The sequence below is a fragment of the Oncorhynchus masou genome, chromosome 22 (genome assembly GCF_036934945.1).
Source record: "Oncorhynchus masou masou isolate Uvic2021 chromosome 22, UVic_Omas_1.1, whole genome shotgun sequence".
NCBI lineage: Eukaryota > Metazoa > Chordata > Actinopteri > Salmoniformes > Salmonidae > Oncorhynchus > Oncorhynchus masou.
In genome coordinates, this window is record NC_088233.1 from 19,308,590 (window position 1) to 19,333,361 (window position 24,772).

General features: G+C 43.6%; 1 protein-coding gene across 3 annotated transcripts in view; it reads right to left on the reverse strand.

Annotated features, from left to right (window-relative positions):
- Positions 1 to 10: 10 nt before the first annotated feature.
- The window catches only part of LOC135509151 (FYVE, RhoGEF and PH domain-containing protein 4-like), a 123,508-nt gene continuing 98,746 nt past the window's right edge, over positions 11 to 24,772 (reverse strand). For all 3 annotated transcript variants that reach the window (XM_064929560.1, XM_064929561.1, XM_064929562.1), the window contains exons 4-17: positions 9,902 to 10,823; positions 7,381 to 7,470; positions 6,983 to 7,128; positions 6,512 to 6,668; positions 5,983 to 6,121; positions 5,657 to 5,715; positions 5,269 to 5,415; positions 4,989 to 5,161; positions 3,728 to 3,758; positions 3,330 to 3,401; positions 3,097 to 3,222; positions 2,788 to 2,925; positions 2,572 to 2,712; positions 11 to 2,275 (exon numbers count right to left, since the gene is read on the reverse strand). In XM_064929560.1, coding sequence (XP_064785632.1) covers positions 2,012 to 2,275; positions 2,572 to 2,712; positions 2,788 to 2,925; positions 3,097 to 3,222; positions 3,330 to 3,401; positions 3,728 to 3,758; positions 4,989 to 5,161; positions 5,269 to 5,415; positions 5,657 to 5,715; positions 5,983 to 6,121; positions 6,512 to 6,668; positions 6,983 to 7,128; positions 7,381 to 7,470; positions 9,902 to 10,823 — 2,605 coding nt within the window. In that variant the 3' untranslated portion in view covers positions 11 to 2,011. The remainder of the gene's footprint in view (positions 2,276 to 2,571; positions 2,713 to 2,787; positions 2,926 to 3,096; positions 3,223 to 3,329; positions 3,402 to 3,727; positions 3,759 to 4,988; positions 5,162 to 5,268; positions 5,416 to 5,656; positions 5,716 to 5,982; positions 6,122 to 6,511; positions 6,669 to 6,982; positions 7,129 to 7,380; positions 7,471 to 9,901; positions 10,824 to 24,772) is intronic.

Here is a 24,772-nt window from a genome sequence, read left to right on the forward strand (position 1 = left end):
AGTGACACACTTTCATAATACTTCAACTTACTTTATTTTCTTACAAGGTACACTTTATATTAAGACCGTAAAGTGCGTAGATTCTCAAACCTTGGGGAGGGGGATCGGGAGTGTGGACAAACGTCCAAAACCTGGTTTTACGTTCAGATCTCATAAGACAGGATTGTTGTGCTCTTCTGCATTGTCTGTATCAGAACTGCGATTGGAGAGGTGCAGTGAGGCCATGTCACACTCAGACCATGAATAGAGGATTGGAACAGTAGAACCTATGAACAGAGGTTATAGGCACATTACCCGCTTCCATTCTATTCACAGGATGGAGTGAGTGACACCTTACTAGAGATTGAGGGACAGCTATCTCTGGTTTGCATTGAGGGACAAGACAAAAAGCCTTAGTGAATCTGTTAGTCTACTTGGCTTGGCTGTGTCGGACAGAACACATGGAAATTTGAGGGATATTACTTTTGTGCTAATTATTTTAAATCATCATGTGCATATTTCATAAATTACTTTTTAAATAAAATTAGGTACAGTATTTAAAACATTTACATTTCTTTCCCCACCTGGTCATAATGTTTACCTCTGTGCCACTTCGAGGGGTGATGTCCCTATGTAGAAGACAGGATCTGGGTCAGTGGTAGTCTGTCATCCCTTTGGGTCAGTTACATAGAAAACCCCACCATATATAAATGCTTTGTATGTATATTCTATATTCCGATATATACATGTCTACAAAAGGGCTGTGGGGCTAGGTAACTACAGCTGTACAACCATTAATTCTCATCCTCAATACTGCCCTATGGGTGTGGGTATGTCTGTCTTCATTCATACTATACAGCATTAGAGTAGAAAGGCCCCTCTAATGTTCACAGCAGTAGTACACTTTTCAACACATTATTGTGACCGTGATGTGGTTGCTTAAGAGGTTACTTTGTGACTCTCTTGGATTCCAAGGCGAGGAAGGTTGATCCAGCTTAGAATGAGTGCAGCAGAGTACCCCGAATGCCTAGCCTGGCTGGAGAGGCAATCCCTCAGCCTGTTTGGTTTGAAGCCTGTTCTGGATGGGTGAGTACTTCTGCATCATTTCCTGTTTGCTTATGGGGTTACTTACAGCAATTAAAGTGTAGAGTGATCCTCTCGATTGCCGAAGTCTTTCTGGGACATTGACCCAGGCTCTAGAGGAACTCATTCTATTCTTGCCAGTAGAACATGGCTCCTGGCTACTGTGATGTGAAACTACATGATTGGAGAAGTGATACTTTCCTAGTGAGGACTGATACTTTCCTAGTGATACTGTCCAAGGACCCTTTTTAGTTTGAAACACTGTTCACCCATGTCTCGAAGTAAAAAAAAAAAGCATAAACACTGCAAATACTTCGATGTACACATTGTACAGGATCAACATCTCAGATATCAAAACATATGGAGAGCATTGCTTCTCTGTACATAAAAATGCATTTGTCCCTGTCAGGGAAAACTGCGTAACACATATGTACATGGGCTGATGCAATGTACCGACCAGGGTTCGTCCACTTCCAAATATTCCCAATTGGAATTTCAGTGTACTTCTGGAATTGACCCCAACCCTGGACCAGACAGCCAGTCTCTTGATTCACATCATTAGACTCATGTCTATGAAGCTGGAGGATATCTGTTGGGCCTGCAGGCATCCCCAGTAAAGCCTAAGGACCTTAGTGTCCTCAGTGTACAAGATGCCCCAGGCAGGTTGTCCTGAATAGTGCCTGTCTGTCTGAGTGAAGCAGAGACCGTCCTGAGGTCCCCCTCATTGCTCCACTCTAATGATGATTGGAATGCACAGCTCTATTGGTGGAGCTGTGAGATCCAATCATGCCCTCGCTTATGATTGGTAGAATCCACTCAGGGAAGGAAGAGAGGTGTGGATTGGCAAGGGAAGGCAGCTTATCTAGCACTGAGTTACCACACTGTGTGTGTCCATGAGGGTAGCATGGGAGTGGTGTGTGCATAAATGCACATAGGTCTCTGGCAATCTTCAGCTGTCTGAGCTCGTCTCCTGGGCGCCATCTATGGCCATGGTGCCCATGGCATCGTTGGGAGGGGGGCACTCGGGCACCTCCCCAGTCACGGCCACCCGGATCACCTTGAGCCAGCGCTGTTTCAGCTCGTCGCTCTCGGCCGCGAAGCTGTGGACTGATTTGGACTGTGACAAACGGAAGCTGGCTGGAAGGTCAGCAGGCCGGGGGCTGTCTTCCACAGAGTAACCCAGCAGAGGGATAGTGGACTGGGCCTTCACATCCTGAGAGGAGGGGGAGATGCAAAGGTAGAGAGAATTTATATCGGAACTCGGGAGAGGAGTTTCTCCTTTTCAGCTAATCAGGTCACAGGGTGAAGGAAATCTTGTCCCCATTCATAACAAATGTGGTTATAGAGAATGTCCACATCACAGGAGGTTGGTGGCACCTTAATTGGGGAGGATGGGCTCGTGGTAATGGCTGGAGCGTAATGAGTGGCATGGTATCCAATACATCAAACAACATGGTGTTATGCCGTTCCAGCCACTATTATGAGCCGTCCACATGGTGCTTGACTGACCTGTGGCGCTCCATAGAGGTAGAGAACTAATGCCTCCTTCTCTGGGATGAGGCACCACACCTTCCCCCAGGGCTTGTTCTTCTCACAGTACTGCAGGAAGCCACACATGATGCTGCTGCCGGAGAACTGGGCCGCCTCGATCTGGGGACAGAGGAGTGCTGTTTAGACACAGAAGACATGCCGATGCAGGTGTGTGTGTGTGTGTGTGTCCCTCACCTCCAGAATACCCTTCTTCTTGCCCTCGGCCTTCTCCTCTCCAGTCAGGATGGAGTAGCAGTCCTTACAGACCTTGTTGATCTTGTTGCTGTCGTACTCCAGGGCCACCTTGTTGTCTGAGCACTTCCAACACACAACCTGATACAGGAACAGAAGACATCAGTCTAACACTGAACGAACAACACAGTGTAAACTATCCAAACAGCCAACAGTCAAATGGGTTGAGCATCACAAATAGTATTAACATGTTATAATGGGTGCTGGGTTAGAGGGAGGGAGAACATGGTGTCGAGCAGACGTTTCACTCACATAGCCACAGGCTCGACAATGGTGTCTCCGTCGTGTCAGAGCATTGAAGGACTCTTTACACTTCATACACATTGTCACCTCATTGTCCCGTATCCAGCGAGGGGCACGTTTCCCCAGCTCTGCCGTCTAGAGAACAATACACACCGACGCACGTAGCTCAGACACAGGAGGGTCTTTGACACATACAGTGCACAAGAAGAGTCAGGGGTCATGTTCACTGTGATGACACTAACCAACACGTCTTTGGAGGCTGACTTGAACGTCTCATTCTTCTGATGGAAGATCTCAATGGTCTTCTGAAAAGCCTGTAGGCCACACATACACATATACAGTAACACAAACACAGACAGACAGTAACACAAACACAGACAGACAGTAACACAAACACAGACAGAAACACATAGACAGAAACATACAGTAACACAAACACAGACAGTAACACAAACACAGACAGTAACACAAACACAGACAGAAACACATACACAGACAGAAACACATAGACAGAAACACATACAGTAACACAAACACAGACAGAACACATATACAGACAGAAACATGGTCAGCAATACACACCCAAATCTGCTGAACATACAGGAAATAAGTGTAAATCAATAAGAACGTGATTATGTACCTTTATCCAATTGTCCTTGTCTTGTTCAGAGCTGAAAAATGAAAAACATGGTTAGGCTATTAGCTGGCCAAAAGTAGGCTACATGAAAAGTGTAACACTAATATAACCGTGTGGATTTTCAGGAAATGTATGTACATCACAAAGCTCATCTGCAGTTCCTGCGGTGCAAATGAAGATCCTATATCTGTATGGAATGTTACACTACTGTTTATCATTTACATTTACGTCATTTAGCAGATGCTCTTATCCAGAGCAAATTACAGCAGTGGGTGCATTCATTTTCATACTTTTTTTGTACTGGTCCCCCATAGGAATCGAACCCACAAGCACCATGCTCTACCAACTGAGTCACACGGGACTATGATGAGCTGTAGCAGTGTACTTATCATACACTAAACCCCCATAGGATTAGTAGAAGGATGTGGTCAAATTATCATAAGAATTTGGTTGGTTATCCATAGTCAATCAAATCAATCAAATATACTTAGAAAGCCCTTTTTACAACAGCAGTTGTTACAAAATGCTTATACAGAAATCCAGCCTAAAACCCCAGAGAGCAAGCAATGCAGGAAAAACTCCCTAACAAGGCAGGAACCAGGCTCTGAGGGGTGGCCGTCCTGTTCTGGCTGTGCAAGGTGGAAATAGTTAGCAATAGAGTGTGGGACTGTAGTATACAGTTAACCGTTCTTTTGAGAATCATGGCAACAATTTTTATTTTTTTTATACATTGGGCTATAGGGTGGAGTAAACCTAGGGCTGTTATCTACAGCTAACTACCAAAATAACACTTGAGTAAATGAGGGATACAAAGTATATTAAAAGCATGTGGTTCCACACAGGTGTGGTCCCTGAGTTAATTAAGCAATGAACATGCTTGATTAACACCCAGTCGCCGACCATGGCCAGAAGAAGAGATCAGTGACTTTGAAAGAGGGGTTTCAAAATACTGTGTGTGTCTCAGTCACCAGATCTCAACACAATTGAACACTTATGGGAGATTCTGGAGTGGCGCCTGAAACAGCATTTTCCATCAACAAATCACCAATTATAGAATTTATTGTGGAAAAATTGTGTTGCATCCCTCCAATAGAGTTCCAGACACTTGTAAAATCTATACCAAGGTGCCGTGAAGCTGTTCTGGTGGCTTGTGGTGGCTCAACGCCCTATTAAGACGCTTGTTATATTGATGTTTCCTTTATTTTGGCAGTTACCTGGATGTATGGCTCTATAGGGTGTATTAAGGGTGGATATAACAGCTTACCTGGCCTGCAGCTCCAGGGTCCTCTCCTTGCCAGACACCTGGAAGGTGTGGGGGTAGTCCTCGTTGGTGGTCCCTAGAACCTTCATGCCCTCGATGCCGATGCGGGTGCGTACTGTGTACTTGGGCCCTCCCAGGCTGAACTTGGGCACGCAGTACAACAGCATGTTGTTGAACTGACGGGGAACAAAGAAAGACCCATGATTAATGCTTGTTTTGCTAATATATTGCTCCAGACTTGGTTGAGTACAGAGAAAGTGAAATGTGTGTGTGGATTTCTCACCAGGAAGAGGTATCTCTCCATAGCCGAGGTGTTTCTGGCAGCCAGCTTCAGGATGTGTCCCTCCTTGATGAACTCATTGGAGGCGTTGACGATATCCTCTTCCTCCCCTAACATCTCATAGATCTCCAGCAGCTTCTTCAGATTCTCCTGAGCAGGGAAGGGGTTTTAGTTGTATTCAAACATCTTGGTTGGGTTCAAGCACTAGCCAAAAAGCAAATGAGTAGAAATGCTGATCTAGGATCAGGTCCCCCTTGTCCATATTGTCTTATTCGTAAAAATCATAGAGGCATAATTGATCCTACATTAGCACTTCTACTCTGAGAAACTTTTTGAATACAGGTCCAGATTTTATTTAAGATTTTAAGAGTGGTGTGCTGCAGATACTCACAGATTTTCGTATGGCACTGTTGGAGTGTGTGGCTGCCATGGCGATGATGTTCAATGACTCTGAGGAACATGGAAAGAAGGAATGATGAACTTTGACCTTGTGAAATTGAAATTAATGGTGTAATAAAAATGTTCTATAACTATAAACAGTTTTGTGTGTTTTCAATGTAAGGCAAATGTTTCTACTTGGCACTGGAGGTTTCACTTTTTTTTATGTGTGTGAAGTAATTACATGATTATAATCACAAGAAAGTATTGTCAAATTCTATGTACTCCTGCTCTATAGTGTTCAGATTATGACTAGTAAAAGCACTCCAGTGTACTCACTCTCTGCGTCTCGGTGGTCGGGGTCGTCCTGAGGCAGTTTCTTCAGGTAGTCTTTGAGCAGCATCTCGTAACGGGGAACTCTCTGTACCGGCTCCAACATGTGGTGCTGCAACGTCAAACAACCACATGCCTCCTGACTCTGAAACACACAAAATAAAACAGTCCACTGTCACTTCAAGGTTCAAGGCTTAAAAGTAAAACCACACAAATTGTTAGATGAATATCCATTCAACAGGACCAGTTGACACAACCATAATTTATCCAATTGTTCCAGTCCATGATGACTATTCATAGTACAAATCAATAGTGAGATATCAATAGATTTTTCTCCTTGCAAACCAAATGAGACCCCTTGCAGCAGAAATCTGTATATACACAGGTAAATTATCGCAGCGCTGTAGTCCCAAACTCAGATCATATAATTCCTAGAATTGCTATGGAGTTATATAATTCCTATATATGGTTAATCCACAACAGCAGACCTGTGCACTTTTGAATCAGGCCTTGTGTTTAGAATCTACACTCGTACCTGTATGTCCTGGATGATGGCTTTGAACTGTGGCGAGCGGTCCGTCCACTGTTTCAGCAGCTCCATGGCCTTGTCAAAGTTCTTCACGTACTCTGCGTACATCTTCAGGAAGGGCGTGAGCTTCTGCAGGATGTCCCCCAAGCGAGGGGTGGACTCCCTGTAGGGAGGGGTGACCGTTAGATAGGGACCTCAAGGTAACCATCCCTTAACCCTGAAACTCCAAGTGGAGGATGACTCAACCATGATTTTTCAATGGACAGACCATTTCAAAACCACAACTTCCCTTTATTACATCTGTGTCTGAGTGAATCTGAATGAGTCACAGAGGCTGAATTGTTACTCATCTTAGTAATATTATTTTTGATCGTATTTTCATGCATTCTCAGGGGTGAAATCTGTGAGCGCATGCACTTGAATGGGTCTGTGTTCAGAGTCTATAACTGTGTGGCCAGTCAGTCATGAGGAGCTTACCATTCTCCCATGCGTTTCTCCAGGTCAGGCAGCAGGAACTGGCTGTGGAAGGTGTTGATGGAGGAGATGTTGGAGAAGATGTTCTTCACCACGTCCACAGGGAACGTGCCCTTCAGAGCCTCCCCCATCAGCTTGGCACAGAACACCTGCATGGAGGCACAACATGGCCAGGTGAGTTAAACACATTGAATTGATCATAATAATGAACACTGCCTTCTTTTCATGCTGAGGTAGACCCGGGTCAGTGTTCAGTAGGACACAGCGTGTCCAACAACAGAATGTTGGTGTGATAAGTTCAGGTAAAACCTCCCTGTTTCTCACAGTATCAAAACGTTTTCTACCTACTGAACAGGACACTGAAATGACAGAACCCTGGACGGACAGTGGGACACACTCACCTGGTCCAGCAGGTTGAGCCGTGTGACGTAGGCTCTCTCCGTCTTCAGGAGCTCATTGGCAATCTTGTGCAGCTTCTGTTCGTTGGTCTCCTGAAACACAGAAGAGAGAAGTATGTCAGTTGGCTGTGGGCCAAGTTGGGAAGATGCATACTGCATGTACAGTTCATAGACATGGCCATTTTCTTATAGCTAGAGGGGGTGAAAAGGGCCCCTTGACAAATAATATATGTTGTGTTCAAGTCAGGTTAGACAATTGGGACTAAAGGAGCCGTTGAACTCTGAGCCTGAAGGTCATGCTCACTCCCACATTGTTCGCATGCTGCGCTAGGATCCCGTTTTGTTATAGCAGACACAAACACACTTCCTCAGAGAGATCTACAACAGCATCATTTAAAAAAAAACTTGTGCTTCAACACAGCAATGTTAATATTAAGACAACAAAGAGTTTCAGTTCAATCTATATTTTATGTTCTTTTTAAATAGGAGTGCTGCTTGGGCATACTATAGTATGTGTTCTTGTGTGTATTGGGCTATTGCGGGGTGTGTGTGACTGTGGTGTGGGTGTTCTCCTCAAAACAGCAAATGAAAGGCTGGAAGAGAGAACTTCTGTTCACAGTGTCAGAGTGCTTTGTGTGCAGGGGAACCTGTCACTGTGTTACTGTAACAGAACAGTATGTCAAACAACGACCAACGAGTGTCTCCCACATACTTAAGAAATCAAGATTCTGGACCTCCCGAGTGGTGCAGTGCTTGAGGCGTTACTACAGATCCGGGTTCGATCCTGGGCTGTGTCACAGCCGGCCGCGCCCTGGAGATCCATGAGGCAATGCACAATTGGCCCAGCGTCGTCCTGGTTAGGGGAGGGTTTGGCCAGCCGGGTTGTCCTTGTCCAATCGTGCTCTAGCAACTCCTGTGGCGGGCCAGGCACATGCACGCTGACACGGTCCCCAGTTGTACGGTGTTTCCTCCGACACATTGGTGCGGCTGGCTTCCGGGTTAAGCGAGCAGTGTGTCAAGAAACAGCGTGGCTTGGCAGGGTCGTGTTTCGTTAGACGCATGGCTCTCGACCTTCGCCTCTCCCTAGTCCTTCCGGGAGTTGCATCAATGGGCAAGACTATAACTACCAATTGAATATCACGAAATTGGGGAGGAAAAGGGGTAAACATTTGTATTTTTTTATAAAAAAATAAAATAATTGTTATCAAGATTCTGCAGGATTCTGATTGTTAGGGCTGAACAGAGAACGAATGCTCACTTCCTCTCTTCATTGATATAGATGGATTCTTTGTTTGTATCCCACATGTATTGTTCGAGAGGAATGTTGTCTTGCTCTGTGCAACTATTTATTCTCATATTTATGACCTTGAATGTATTATTATGTATTATTCTTCTTATTCTTCCCTATCACAATATACAAAGTAGTTCATTAACATTCAAACCCTTTACTGTATTTGATGCCCAGAGTATTACAAATCATTCTACCTCAAAGCAGTGCTTCCTTGAACTCTCCACCCAAAATCCACACGAATAGACTGACTGTAATTTGGTTACTAGTCAAGTATAACTGAGTGTGTTTACTGGAAGAATATCCAAGCAAGCTGAATGTTTCACACATTGAGAAACCACTTGCAAGGGTTCTCTGTCTCAGCTTGCTAATAATAATAATAAATGCCATTTAGCTGACGCTTTTATCCAAAGTGACTTACGGTCATGTGTGTATATGTTATAGGTATAGTGGTCTACTGAAGGTACACTGTCCTGCTAAAACTGACAAAACACACCCCCAGCTCTACTGTATGTTCTGTACTGTTTTTATCAAAAAGACACAACATTTCTACCACCCATGGTCCTATTCTCTCTCTGCTAGCTTAGTATGTCAAGTACCCAACAGAGATACAGTATAGACTGATAAGCCATGAAGCATAGGATCCACTTTAACTCTAGCTAAAGCCCACGTCTCATACACTACCACTCACTGCTGAGTGAACATACTAATCTGAGAGACAGATATTTATAATCACGCGGCGTTCAGCCGGGCAGCAGCAAGGCCTCCCACAGGGAGGTTCAGTTCAGTCCTGAAAATAACACCCAGCAGTAGCAGACTCAGTCAGTAAGAACCAGACACACTGCAGAGACAAAGGCTACACTCTTAGAAAAAAAAGGTGCTATCTAGAACCAAAAGGCGTTCTTCGTCTGTCCCCATAGGTGAACCCTTTGAAGAACCCCTTTTGCTTCCATTTAGAACCCTTTCCACCCTGCCCTCCTATGCAGACAGCCGCAGAACCCTCGTGTGTACTGTAGTAAAGAGGCTGTGATGTTACAGTAGACTGTGAAGTCAGTTAAATGAGACAGCACATAGCTCTAATGGGCAAAGATCCTGAAACATCTGACATGGGGATATACATAAATGTGCTAGGGAAAACACATGCAGAAACACCAACACTGTACTGACATGAACTCTGTCCACTCAGTGTAACAGCTTCATAGTAACAACCTCCCCCCCCTCCCCACAGACACTTACCGGTACCTTCTGCTCTACAATGGCCTCCTCCTTTCTTTGTTCCGGTTGGGGGTCTCCTGTAGGTTCACTGTCCTCCCCGGTATGGGTCTCTGTCTCGGGATGGGTCTCTGTCTCGGGATGGGTCTCTGTCTCGGGATGGGTCTCTGTCGCGGGATGGGTCTCTGTCTCGGGATGGGTCTCTGTCTCGGTATGGGTCTCTGTCTCGGTATGGGTCTCTGTCTCGGTATGGGTCTCTGTCTCGGTATGGGTCTCTGTCGCGGAATGGGTCTCTGTCTCGGGATGGGTCTCTGTCTCGGGATGGGTCTCTGTCTCGGGATGGGTCTCTGTCTCGGTATGGGTCTCTGTCGCGGGAAGGGTCTCTGTCGCGGGAAGGGTCTCTGTCTCGGGATGGGTCTCTGTCTCGGGATGGGTCTCTGTCTCGGGATGGGTCTCTGTCTCGGGATGGGTCTCTGTCTCGGGAAGGGTCTCTGTCTCGGTATGGGTCTCTGTCTCGGGATGGGTCTCTGTCTCGGGATGGGTCTCTGTCTCGGTATGGGTCTCTGTCTCGGTATGGGTCTCTGTCTCGGAATGGGTCTCTGTCTCGGAATGGGTCTCTGTCTCGGGATGGGTCTCTGTCTCTGTGTTTGTAGGGGAGTTATCCCCACTCTGCTCTGTGCTCCTGTCCCCCATGTCCCCATTCACCAGGGCAGTGTCTGTCCTCAGGGGGTATCCACTCTTCCTGTCCCTGTCTCTGTCCATCTGGGCTAGCACCCCGATAGCCGCTGGTTTGTGAGCATCCTGTGGCGTTCCTGGGACAGAGCCTAAGTTGTTGTCCTGTTGTTTGGGCTCAGACTGTCTCTGGTAGCACCAGTGAGCCGGACTGCAGAGGGGGGACTTGCTAAGCTGCTTCAGTGGCGAGCCCTCCCTCTTGGTTTCCGACTGGCTGTGAGAGGAGAGGAAGAGGGATAGAACAGGAAGAAGTCAGAGACCACCGCTGATAAACAGGTAAAGCCAAAGATGACAGGAAAGGAGAAGAGAGAGCAAGTTCAGTTGCTGTTAAGTGTAGTGACTAGTGAGTGGCGTAAAAGAGTGAGAGAGACAGAGACTGCGCGGTAGCATTGCAGTATGTCCGCAGGTTAAAAATAAAACACGGGGCTGCGGTGAGCTGTGCAGAGGAGGTGTGAATGATTAGGGCAGGGGAGGAGTGGAGGAAAAGAGTGGAGGAGAAGAGGAAGACTGGAAAGGTAGAGCACCAGTCCCCAGAGATAACCTGCTGTCCTACTTCTGAATGCACACATACACATACACATACACAAGCACACACACACACACACACACAACCCTCCATCTGGCATTAGCATAGCATACAGCTCGTCTAGCCGTTTCCCTGTCTGTGACCCACCTGTCCTCAGAAGACACTTCCCTTCCAGTCCCCTCAGCCTGCAATGTCCAGTACTATCCACCACTGCCCACCACCATCCACCACTATACAGCACTATCCACGACTGCCCAGCACTATCAACAACTGCCCAGCACTATCCAGCACTGTCTGCCACTATCCAGCACTGTCTGCCACTATCCAGCGCTGTCTGCCACTGCCCACCACTATCCACCACTGCCCACCACTATCCACCACTGCCCAGCGCTATCCACCACTGCCCAGCGCTATCCACCAATGCCCACCACTATCCACCAATGCCCACCACTATCCACCACTGCACACCTCTATTCCACGACTGCCCACCACTATCCACGACTGGCCACCACTATCCACGACTGCCCACCGCTATTCCACGACTGCCCACCGCTATCCACCAATGCCCACCACTATCCATCAATGCCCACCACTATCCACCACTGCCCACCACTGTCCACCGCTATTCCACGACTGCCCAGCGCTATCCACCAATGCCCACCACTATCCACCAATGCCCACCACTATCCACCAATGCCAACCTCTATCCACCACTATCCATCACTGCCCACCGCTATTCCACGACTGCCCACCACTATCCACGACTGCCCACCACTATCCACGACTGCCCACCGCTATTCCACAACTGCCCACCGCTATTCCACGACTGCCCACCGCTATTCCACGACTGCCCACCGCTATTCCACGACTGCCCACCGCTATTCCACGACTGCCCACCACTATTCCACGACTGCCCACCGCTATTCCACGACTGCCCACCGCTATACACGAATGCCCACCGCTATCCACGAATGCCCACCGCTATCCACGACTGCCCACCTCTATCCACGACTGCCCACCGCCATCGACGACTGCCCACCGCTATCCAACATTGCCCACCACTATCCACGACTTCCCACCACTGCCCACCACCGCCCACCACCGCCCACCACTATCCACGACTTCCCACCACTGCCCACCACTATCCACGACTTCCCACCATTATGCACGACTGCCCAGCGCTATCCACCACTGCCCACCACTATCCACGACTTCCCACCACTGCCCACCACCATCCACGACTGCCCACCACCATCCACGACTGCCCACCACTATCCACGACTTCCCACCACTATCCACGACTTCCCACCACTATCCACGACTACCCACCACTATCCACAACTTCCCACCACTGCCCACCACTATCCACGACTACCCACCACTATCCACGGCCTCCCACCACTATCCACCACTGCCCACCACTATCCACGACTACCCACTACTATCCACGACTACCCACCACTATCCACAACTTCCCACCACTATCCACCACTGCCCACCACTATCCACGACTACCCACCACTATCCACGGCCTCCCACCACTATCCACCACTGCCCACCACTATCCACGACTACCCACTACTATCCACGACTACCCATCACTATCCACGACTTCCCACCACTATCCACCACTGCCCACCACTATCCACGACTACCCACCACTATCCACGACTTCCCAGCACTATCCACCACTGCCCACCACTATCCACGACTACCCACCACTATCCACGACTTCCCACCACTATCCACCACTGCCCACCACTGCCCACCACTATCCACGACTACCCACCACTATCCACGACTTCCCAGCACTATCCACCACTGCCCACCACTATCCACGACTTCCCACCACTATCCACCACTGCCCACCACTGCCCACCACTATCCACGACTACCCACCACTATCCACGACTTCCCAGCACTATCCACCACTGCCCACCACTATCCACGACTGCCCACCACTGCCCAGCACTATCCATGACTGCCCACCACTATCCATGACTGCCCACCACTGCCCACCACTATCCACCAATGCCCACCACTATCCACCACTATCCATCACTGCCCACCACTATCCACCACTGCACACCTCTATTCCACGACTGCCCACCACTATCCACGACTGGCCACCACTATCCACGACTGCCCACCGCTATTCCATGACTGCCCACCGCTATCCACCAATGCCCACCACTATCCATCAATGCCCACCACTATCCACCACTATCCACCACTGCCCACCACTGTCCACCGCTATTCCACGACTGCCCAGCGCTATCCACCAATGCCCACCACTATCCACCAATGCCCACCACTATCCACCAATGCCAACCTCTATCCACCACTATCCATCACTGCCCACCGCTATTCCACGACTGCCCACCACTATCCACGACTGCCCACCACTATCCACGACTGCCCACCGCTATTCCACAACTGCCCACCGCTATTCCACGACTGCCCACCGCTATTCCACGACTGCCCACCGCTATTCCACGACTGCCCACCGCTATTCCACGACTGTCCACCACTATTCCACGACTGCCCACCGCTATTCCACGACTGCCCACCGCTATACACGAATGCCCACCGCTATCCACGAATGCCCACCGCTATCCACGACTGCCCACCTCTATCCACGACTGCCCACCGCCATCGACGACTGCCCACCGCTATCCACCACTGCCCACCACTATCCACGACTTCCCACCACTGCCCACCACTATCCATGACTGCCCACCACTATCCATGACTGCCCACCACTGCCCACCACTATCCATGACTGCCCACCACTGCCCACCACTATCCATGACTGCCCACCACTATCCATGACTGCCCACCACTGCTCACCACTATCCATGACTGCCCACCACTGCTCACCACTATCCATGACTGCCCACCACTGCCCAGCACTATCCATGACTGCCCACCACTGCCCAGCACTATCCATGACTGCCCACCACTATCCATGACTACCCACCACTATCTGTTGAATTTATTATGGATTTATTATGGATAAATTAATAAACAATATCCCCATTTTAAATAGAATTGTATCTAAGTAAACTTATACTCTGTTTTATAAGTAATAGACAAAATGAGTTCATAAGAAGGAATTGTGTGACAGGACAAGGAGTAATAAAAAGTTAATGAACACCATTCCAACTAGGCAGGAACAAATGGGTTGTGGACTGTGTAAACACATAAGGTCGTTAGCCTATGGTTGACCCAACTGAAACTTAGCTCTGTGGTTTTTAGATAAGGCAGTGAGCGCATTCCTAGGTTTTCTTTTAATTATAACTGTCAGTTCAGTGGTGATCGATAATGTTGAGGGGTCAAAACTTATCTGGGAGTGTGTTAGTAAGTTAGAATGAACTTTTCACCTTACTTTGTCCCGGTCGAGAGGAGGTGATTCTGTTAAAGCAGTAAAATGACGCCATGATCTGTATATAAACTGCTGTACATGTTTAAGTGGTAGCGCACTCCGAGAATAAATTATATTACCTATTATTTAAAGACTGTTCTGCGTCTATTTTATGCAAAGAAGAAATTTTACAAATTCTCATAAAATAGATTAAGGGCTTTCAATTGACGAAAGCACATTGGCATATTTAAATTATAGTAACAATTGGTCCTTCGAGCCGGATTCCACAAATTCCACATTCTCTGTCGTCCGAAGGGAAAAGCCGAAATCCGTGCACGGACGAGGTTGGACTCGTTTTAAAGTCCTGGTCTCCAGCAGAGGTTTAATAACAGGCCGGTATATATATATCTTAGGTCGACAGAGAACGTGATGGAATCGAACCGGCATTGCTTTTCCCAGTCTACAGGACGAAGGTAAATAGTCTTTATTCTCGAATTTGGGAGGAATTATTTAAGATATTTTTGATTGAAGGTGCTAAAGGAGTTTGGATTTAATCAATGATAGTTGCTTGAATATTTTGAACAAATACAATGGGTTTCTACTTTGTGTGTAACCAAAATCGATAATAAGGAAGGAAACGAGTCTGAAATGACTCGTGGTAAGGTGCACTACCGAAAGTAAACTAGGACTAAATCAATCTTGGCCTTGCAAACCAAAATATTTTTTAAGGGTGGGATATAGTAAGTATTGTTAGATGGGATGGTCATTCTGTACAAATAGGATAGCCATTAATTCAATAAACATACCTAAATAAAGTTTTAACCTAGTAGTCTATCTGTATATGGGAAGTAGTCTGACTATGAAAAGTAGCAGATAGATATATTAAAAAAGGTGAGGATAAATTAGGCTTGGTGAGAAGGCAGGGCAATTCTAGGCGAACATAATAACTGAACCCATTCAATACGGAAAGAGATTAATATCCAGGGAGGAGAGGGAAGCCAATTCTAGAGTAGTAAGATATGAGATATTAACGTAGAAAGTCCCAAGGAACAATAGTTTATAATGAGCTTATAATTGTATACGGGTGAAATGTAATGTCCAAATCAAAAGTCAACTATAGATGAGGTTTCCAGAAAGGAGAATACATACAGATTATCATTAAAGAGTCACACACATAGTCAGACAGAAAAGCAACAAAAGTAACTAAGTAACGGTAAATAGCAGATTCATAGAAAACACGCACATAGGTAAGTGATTAAATACCATAGCTACTAGTAACGGTAAGAATTAAAGATGGGTATAAATTCATCAAAGGAGGTGCCGGAACTAACGGGAGACGAGCGTTATATGGAACACAAAGACAAGAGAAACATTGATTTCGGTCTAAAATGGAGAAAGAGAAAGTACTAAGCCTAAAAGGAGCAAAGATGGGCTGCTCTCCGCTCCCGCAGATGAAACAATGGTTAACCAATTGGGTGTAGGTGAGGGTATCAAAATATGTTCTTCTCGAATATGCCAAAAATACAGAGGTAATCTAGTCGATGAAATAGTGGTGGTGAGAATACGGCTGCAGGAGCTACCTGCGGGATTATCACCCATATATGTGAATCCTGCTGAAGCCGAGGGAGGTATAATAGAGGTAGAAAAAGGAATAAAGTCGAGAAAAGTGGATAAGGCGAGTCAAAAGAAAAAGAGAAAATGTTTTAATTGTAACGAAATTGGACATTTCGCCCGGGAGTGTAACACTCCCTGCAAAAGACGTCACCACCAATATTGTAATTTAACTGAAGGTCAGAGGCGGCAATCGGGTAAAGAAAAAGAAGGGTCAGATACAAAGGGAGCGAGATTAATGAGAATCGTAACTGAGGGTAAAGTTTGAGCGTTTAAATTAGGGCTATTTTCTGTTGTCCAGATGCCGGAGTAACAACTACAGATAACTGTAAAATGGGTCTATTAGCGGAGAATCTCAGTCAGTTCCATAGCATTGCTGGTATAGTGGAGAGCGTAGCAGTCTTACAAACTGCAATCAAGGGTTTGGTTCCCAGCTGAGGCGTTAACTAAAAAATATATATAGCTGAGTTCTTGGTGGTAATTCAACTAATTGTTTTGCAGAGAAAGTTATAGTCACTAGTATTGGTATAAGATATAAACTGAACTTATTAAATAGTTTGTTTGGTTCAAATTGAAAGACTAATTCATTCAACTCAAAATAAGGGTGAAGCGATGTCTGTTCACTAAATGATCTGTTGGGAATAATATATTGGGAATAGAGTCGTAATTAAAATGCTAAATCAAAGACGAGACAGTAACTTAAATCAAATGAATTCTGAATAATAACGGGGAAACAATTACGATAGATTTGTGCCCATCGAAATGTTCTTATAAATTTAGCAAATTGGGAGATGAGAAATGTTGATTGATGTTGTAAACTCTAATTCAGGATTCAACAGATGTGATAAATTAGGTTTGGTTCATCGAACCCGAAATACTGTTGCTGTAGACAGCCAACAATTCATTGAAAATCGTTGCGAATTGAGTCGAGGTTGAGCGCTTGTTGATGACATCACTCGCGAGGCACTTTTGTCACCACGGAAATGATGTCGTGACTGGGGTAACAGATAAAATTGTTCGTGTCTTTTAGAAGGAAAATGCGTGCATTAGTGAGTTTCTGTATAGTTTGTTTTTCTTTGCTGATAAAAGTGGTTTGTTTATTTGGTTACTGATGATTGGTTATTCTAGAAGTTGATTTAACTTAATTAAGCATTTTGTTCTGGTGTGTTTTAAGTAGGATTCTTCATACCAGGACGGGTGGAAGTTATCTAAAATATGTGAGTTGAAGGAGCCAGGGGGAAAATACGTTTACATTTTTATTAAATATCTGTGATTAAATTACGGATTTCTTAACACTGAGAAATGTACGACATTTGCGGCAGAGGGAAAAAATAATACATTTGATAATAATGTTATCAGGTTAATTGTATCTAAGGGTAGCATGTTCATTTAAGTAAACATATACATTGACGTTGTTTAAAACTTATGATTAATGATTTGAGTTAAAGGGGAATTATCATTAGGTTTAGTTTATAGTTCACTTTTGAGTTTCTGAATCGAAGTAGCATAGTGAATGCTCGTTAGGAGTGTTGTGTTCTTCTGGGAAAATTGATGTTTAGGTGTCTCAATTTTGGATGTTTCCTGGGATTATAATCTCGGGGAGAATGAGGCCATAAACGACCAAATTGAAAAAAGTCCTGGAAGTTTTGAGTAATCATTAAGGTTTGCAAATATATACACATAAAACATTTGTTAGGACTATTAGTTTTAGTGCAAAGGTATTTTAAAAAGGTACGCTCACATATGGAACTTTGAGTTTTTATTTTATGAGTTTTAATTAGACAAGTGAATGGATTGATTTTAAGGATAAAGGGTTCTTTAATATGTCTAATGTAGAATGGAACATTACTATACAAGGGTGGAAATGACCTATTGACTTTATCGTGACTATCGTTTGAGGTCTGATCAGCCTCAGGGGAGAGTCATTTGTATAATGAATGTGGTCATATTGAGTTACTAGTTTTAAGGTAAATTCATTATAATGGAGTTTTGGTTAGGGGTTTAGAATTATTGTTTGAATCACTGAAGAGAAAGTGTTTCATGATTCTGATTTACAATATTAGCTATGAAGTTTTTGAATGGGCTATTATTGATTTGGTATTATAACAGAGAAAAAACAAATCCTATTTATCATTGAGAATAAATAGGGGAAGATAAGATACATTGAGGTTTGGATAGGAGATATATTAAGCCAATAGGGCAGGGAATTACATAGAAAAAAGTTTCAGTTCTTAGGGGTGATAAATTACTGTAGATAAGGTATTCCACACTTTGCAACATATATTAAATTCATGTTATTGTCAGATAGAATACTGAGGGTCCCTGAAGGAAAGAGCTTGTTAGTGTAGGAAGGATTTTGATATGATTAGCATTTGTTTTGAATTTGTTTGATTATTAGGAGTTTTTAAAAATAGTATTACATTTAACAGGAATATAGGACATCTGTGATGATTTAGGATTATTGTTAGGATTAAGATAGATTGATTAAGGAAATGTAAGGACTTGAGAGAGTGCCACACATAGACATGTTTTTTCTAAAATCAATGATTTTAGATAAAGTCAAACAGTTAGAAGCTTAGTGGTATATGAGAGATATGAGAGAAAAGGGTTACGGTTTAAATCGGTAAATATATATATTTAAGAAAATATATAAGTAGCACAGATACTTCTTAAATGTAGATAAGAAACTTGACAGGGAATTGGTACAGGATTGACATGAATGGACGCCCAAGGGAGAATTGGACATGTGGAAAATTAAAGGGGCTCCTACATGATGAAGTCAGACATAAGGATAATTTACTAATCTTACCTAAGTCATTGTTTAAGAGTAGGCAAGGTTGTTACCTGGGCAGAGCCAGGTAACAAAGGGGGGATGGGTAAATTGTGTTATAGGAGAGGATGTGACCTACGGGATAATTAACTGATAAAAAAAAATTATTAGCTAATAATCAGATAGAACAAATGAGAAACTGTTTGTTAACCAAACCTGTATGTCCAAGATTGTATGCACTACAGGTGAATTACAGGTGAAGTCACTCAATCCAGTCCCTGAGGCCTGTTGGGGGGACCATACCAAGGACTTCTGGTGACAGCTAGCAGAAAGAACTACCCGGATTCATATCACACTGCGGGAGGGTAGGACACTTTGACACTGTCGAACAATAACAGAGTTCGAGAGGAGAACTGGAATTAACAGAATTCTGGGGGCCATCTCTTGAATGAAAAATACCTTACCTGTCCTTTCCTCATTGTTCTTGTTCATAGAAGTGAAAATGTGTCTGACTCTTGCTAATGATGTGTTTTCTGGAAGATGGTGGGGCTTTATAGGTGAGCTGTCCATCCTATGCTGTATGGTTGGAGATCTTATTGCCACACCATGAACCCGAGAAGGCCAGAGGGTAATATTGACATAGTTAAACAAGGAGAAATTCGTATTAACCAAGCATAAGAGATCACTTGATCTGGATAAACAGGAAGTGAGAGTAGGATAGGGAGGGATGTCTCAGTGGAGTTCTATGTAGACCAAGTGATGTCTCTGACTCCTTGGCATTTCAGGACTAAGAGTAGCTATTGGAAGACATCTATGCAAGTCTCTGTGTAGTTCATGGAAACAAGTTATAGCTCACATCAAGTGAGAAGGCTACATAAATCTACATACCCAGCATGGAAGGAGATGGAGTGTAGTGAAAGTAAGGGTTTCAGTTGATAACCTAGTGCATTCCAGGGATAGAGCAGCTGATTGCTCTATAGTCAGCAGAATACAAGCAGAGTCCCTGACAAAGCAGATACTGACTGTGGAGTTGTCCAGAGCCAAGAGCCGGTGTGGATAGTTCAGAAATGGAATTATTCACCTAAGGGGAACAGCCTGTATGGTAAAGCTATTCATGGAAGCAGGAAAGCCAGATAATAAGTTGTATGGATTTGCACTATTTATATCCACATGTTCCTCTGAAATCTGAGCTTCTTCCTTTCACAGAGGCAACGGGAGACTGTTTAGTGTTTGATTCAGTATAGTACTCCTGAGAAATATGTGAGGTAAAATCAGTACTGCAATAGGACAGATAATGTTGCTTCTGATGCGATCAATGAGTGATTTGGCAGGCTGGTTGAGATCTAGGGATTTCAGTAAGATAAGGAGGCCCAGGGCTCACATCTGTTGATTGCGTGGGAGAATGACATGATGGCCGAGTATTACTGGCTAATTGAACAGAGGTATGTGTACTGGTACATTTGAGAATGTCTTTTACACTCATTCAACACCATGACATGATGTTGACTAAACGGGAGAAAAGAAGTACTCCGACTGGGTCTTTTTTGATGATAGGGTTAGTATTAATAACATTGTGGTTCCAAGGGTGGCAGATGAGATAAAAGCTATAAATTAGATCCTGGTAGGATTAGAGTCAAGTATTTTTTGGTGGTCCACTCTCAATGAGAATGTGGATTGGATCAATTATATCTATTGAAAATCCACAGCGCTTCACCAATTATATTGGAGATGTAATGAATGACTTGACAGAATAGAATAGTCTTGGATGTTTGCTGGCTGAAGAGGGTGGGAGTGAAGGTAATTTGACTCCGGGATATACAGTTGGGATGGATCAGTGACCAAGGCCTTGTCTGGTTTACACACCCTAGTTCACGAGTTGGAAATTAACTCAGGGGTGGATACTTCTCTGAATAATTGGGTTGATAGTGTGTTTGGAAGATGGAAAAATGATGATTACTGTGGTATGGGCTACTTTCACCTGTGTGACTGTGTTAGTTTTGTACGGACGTGGTTGATTGCGTGTATGAAAGTTATCATTTCCAGGACTCTGGAGAAATCGATGACACTTCAGATGGAAATATATGGACCAATCCTAAGCTCTGACCAGTGGAATACAAAATACATGGCTTGGACGTAATAGAAGAATCCGGATCCTTTCACTCGCGAGGAGACCATATTTGATGTTTAGGAAATTTAGATGTTTTCTTGTTTCAATGTATAGACTGTTTTTTCATGAAGATTAACAGAAAATCCTGATAAGTAGAATTAAGATTCTGATGGAGGTTAGAACAGTCATGGAAGTTGATTATGTACATACGTGTATTGGTTTGTCTTATTCCTAGGATATCATTGAAGTTTCCTTTTAGTGTTTAATGAAAGTATGAATTGTTTAGTCATTTTCAGGGTGGATTGTTGAATTGATTATGGATTTATTATGGTTAAGGAGGAATTGTGTGACAGGACAAGGAGTAATAAAAAGTTAATGAACACCATTCCAACTAGGCAGGAACAAATGGGTTGTGGACTGTGTAAACACATAAGGTCGTTAGCCTATGGTTGACCCAACTGAAACTTAACTCTGGATTTTTTAGATAAGGCAGTGAGTGCATTCCTAGGTTTTCTTTTAATTATAACTGTCAGTTCAGTGGTGATCGATAATGTTGAGGGGGTCAAAAGTTATCTGGGAGTGTGTTAGTAAGTTAGAATTAACTTTTTACCTTACTTTGTCCCGGTCGAGAGGAGGTGATTCTGTTAAAGCAGTAAAATGACACCATGATCTGTATATAAACTGCTGTACGTGTTTAAGTGGTAGCGCGCTCCGAGAATAAATTATATTACCTATTATTTAAAGACTGGTCTGCGTCTATTTTATGCAAAGAAGAAATCTTACAAATTCTCATAAAATAGATTAAGGGCTTTCAATTGTTGAAAGCACATTGGCATATTTAAATTATAGTAACACTATCCATGACTGCCCACCACTGTCCAGCACTATCCAGCACTGCCCAGCACTATCCAGCACTGCCCAGCACTATTGTTTGGTCGATAGGCTGTGGTCAACCGAGATTTCTTTAGTCGAGCAGTGGTAAATATCGAAAGTTTTTCATGGTGTACTCTGTTTTCGACTCTCTCTCTTGCTGTTTTCGACTCTCTCTCTCTCGCTGTTTTCGACATCGGCATTATTTGCTGTTTGGGGTTTTAGGGTGGGTTTCTGTAGGGTTTTATACAGTAAATATATACATTTGATATTGTTGATTTGATTAAAACGAATAGGATGTGTCTATATATGGAAAAATACACGTTTTAAAATTTCGACCAGACGACTCTTGGTCTGCTACCGGGAGACCCATGAGGCGGCGCACAATTGGCCCAGCATCTTCCTTGTAAGGAGTCGTTCTAGCGGCTGACTTCTGGGTTAAACGAGCAGTGTGTCAAGAAGCAGTGTGGGAGTTGCAGTGGTGGGACAAGACTAACTACCAATTTGGGACAAAAAGGGGTAAAATGTTTTTTCCAAAATGTAAAAAGATAATAATACTTGTAATTCATAACATATCATTTCGAAATCCACAAATGAACATAATACTAAATGGAGTTTCCCAGATTTACATACAGAATAATAAGAAATGCTCTGAGACGAGGTTGCAGCATCCAGAATATTTTGTTGGTTAAGACAGTTGTGCCTGCATCCATATTGGATCTAATATCCCTAACGAATTTGATCATCTGTTGTTGTCTGCTTGATTTACAGCAGTGTTTCCTTAGATTTAAAAGAGAAAGCATCAAGGTAATGAGTTCATGTTTTCATATGTTTTTGTGCCTTGGATTGAACACCGAGTCTACCGTGCACAATTTTGTGCAACACTCAATGCTCTTCCTATTAATTATTCTGGATATAATGACAAAAAATGACAAAGCGTATTGGGCTTATTCACAATATTTCCTGGCAATGAAATAACATGACATATACATTTTGTTTTCCATGTTTTATAACAGAAGAGGCTTGAAGAAGCCTTCTTGAACTTGAAGCTCAGAAATTCAAGTATTTGAATAAGTCTTCCTTGAAAATCAGACATTTTCTCAATTTGGTGCTTGAAAAGTCCTTGTAACTATTGTCGCCAATTTACAAGTTCTCCTGCTCTCTTAAAATTATCTGTGATTTCAGACTTGCCAATGTCTGTATTAGAGGTCGGCCGATTAATCGTAATGGCTGATTAATTAGGGCCGATTTCATGTTTCCATAACAGTCGGAAATCTGTATTTTTGGGCGCCAATTTAAACTTTAAGCATTTACTTAAACTTTAAGCATTAAACTTATCTTATAAAAAACAATCAATCATAATCACTAGTTAATTACACATGGTTGATCATATTACTAGATATTATTTAGCGTGTCCTGCGTTGCATATAATCTGACTGAGCATACAAGCATACAAGTATCTGACTGAGCGGTGGTAGGCAGAAGCAGGCGCGTAAACATTCATTCAAACAGCACTTTTGTGCGTTTTGCCAGCAGCTCTTCGTTGTGCGTCAAGCATTGCGCTGTTTATGACGTCAAGCCTATCAACTCCCGAGAAGAGGCTGGTGTAACCGAAGTGAAATGGCTAGTGAGTTAGCGCGCGCTAACTAGAGGGACGGAACCTATAATGTTACACTGGCAATACTAAAGTGCCTATGAGAACATCCAATAGTCAAAGGTAAGGGAAATAGGGAAATAGTCCTATAATAACTACAACCTAAAACTTCTTACCTGGGAATATTGAAGACTCATGTTAAAAGAAACCACCAGCTTTCATATGTTCTCATGTTCTGAGCAAGGAACTGAAATGTTAGCTTTCTTACATGGCACATATTGCACTTTTACTTTCTTCGCCAACACTATGTTTTTGCATTATTTAAACCAAATTGAACATGTTTCATTATTTACTTAAAGCTAAATTGATTTTATTGATGTATTATATTAAGTTAAAATAAGTGTTCATTCAGTATTGTTGTAAATGTCATTATTACAAGTAAAAAAAATTTAAAAAAAATCGGCCAATTAATCGGTATCGGCTTTTTTTTGGTCCTCCAATAATCGGTATTGTGTTGAAAAGTTAATCAGTCAACCTCTGTATGAACCCTACTGAAAGGATGTATAGTGCCAGACCTATGTTGTGTAGGTGGTCATGGGCCAATTTGCATATATTCACTGTGGAACTGGATGAAAAACATTTTTATTTTTGTTTCAAACCATTTTGACATTTTTATCCCAATGTCACACATTGGCCCCATTATTTATAGAAAGACACACATTGGGAAAGGCCATTGAAACGCTTGAGTGAGGCAATATGTTTCACATTTTCTCCTCATAAACTTGGCTTTAGAAAATTCTGTTAACTTTCCAAAAGATGTACAGAACACCAATTCACCGTAATGCACCTCAGCATGTATACAGTAGTATAATTATAACATTATACTGTGTTATACATTGTACAGTGGCCGACTTGGTGTGTGAACTGCTGACTGCTCATAATTTGCAGATAAATGTTGACACATCAACCAGGATCAAGGGGCAGAGCAATTTGTGAATTGTTTTGGTAATCAGTGGTTGTATAGAAGGGGGAGTGGTTTCACCTTCGGAGTCTATATGACCAGCTTCTCAGGCTCCATCTCAGTGTACTTCATTCTATAGCCAGAGCAGGGTTTCCTGGGGCCACCCCCAGGGTGAACATTTGGTTTTTACCCTAGCACTAGAAAGCTCATTCAAATAACTAACTCATCATCAAGCTTTGATTATTTGAATCAGCTGTGTAGTGCAGCATTTGGAACTGCCGATCTGTGGTCAAGAATGCAGAGTTCATCTCAGCCTATGCTGCCCTTCAGTCCCTTGACTTTTTGGCCCTGATGGAGACA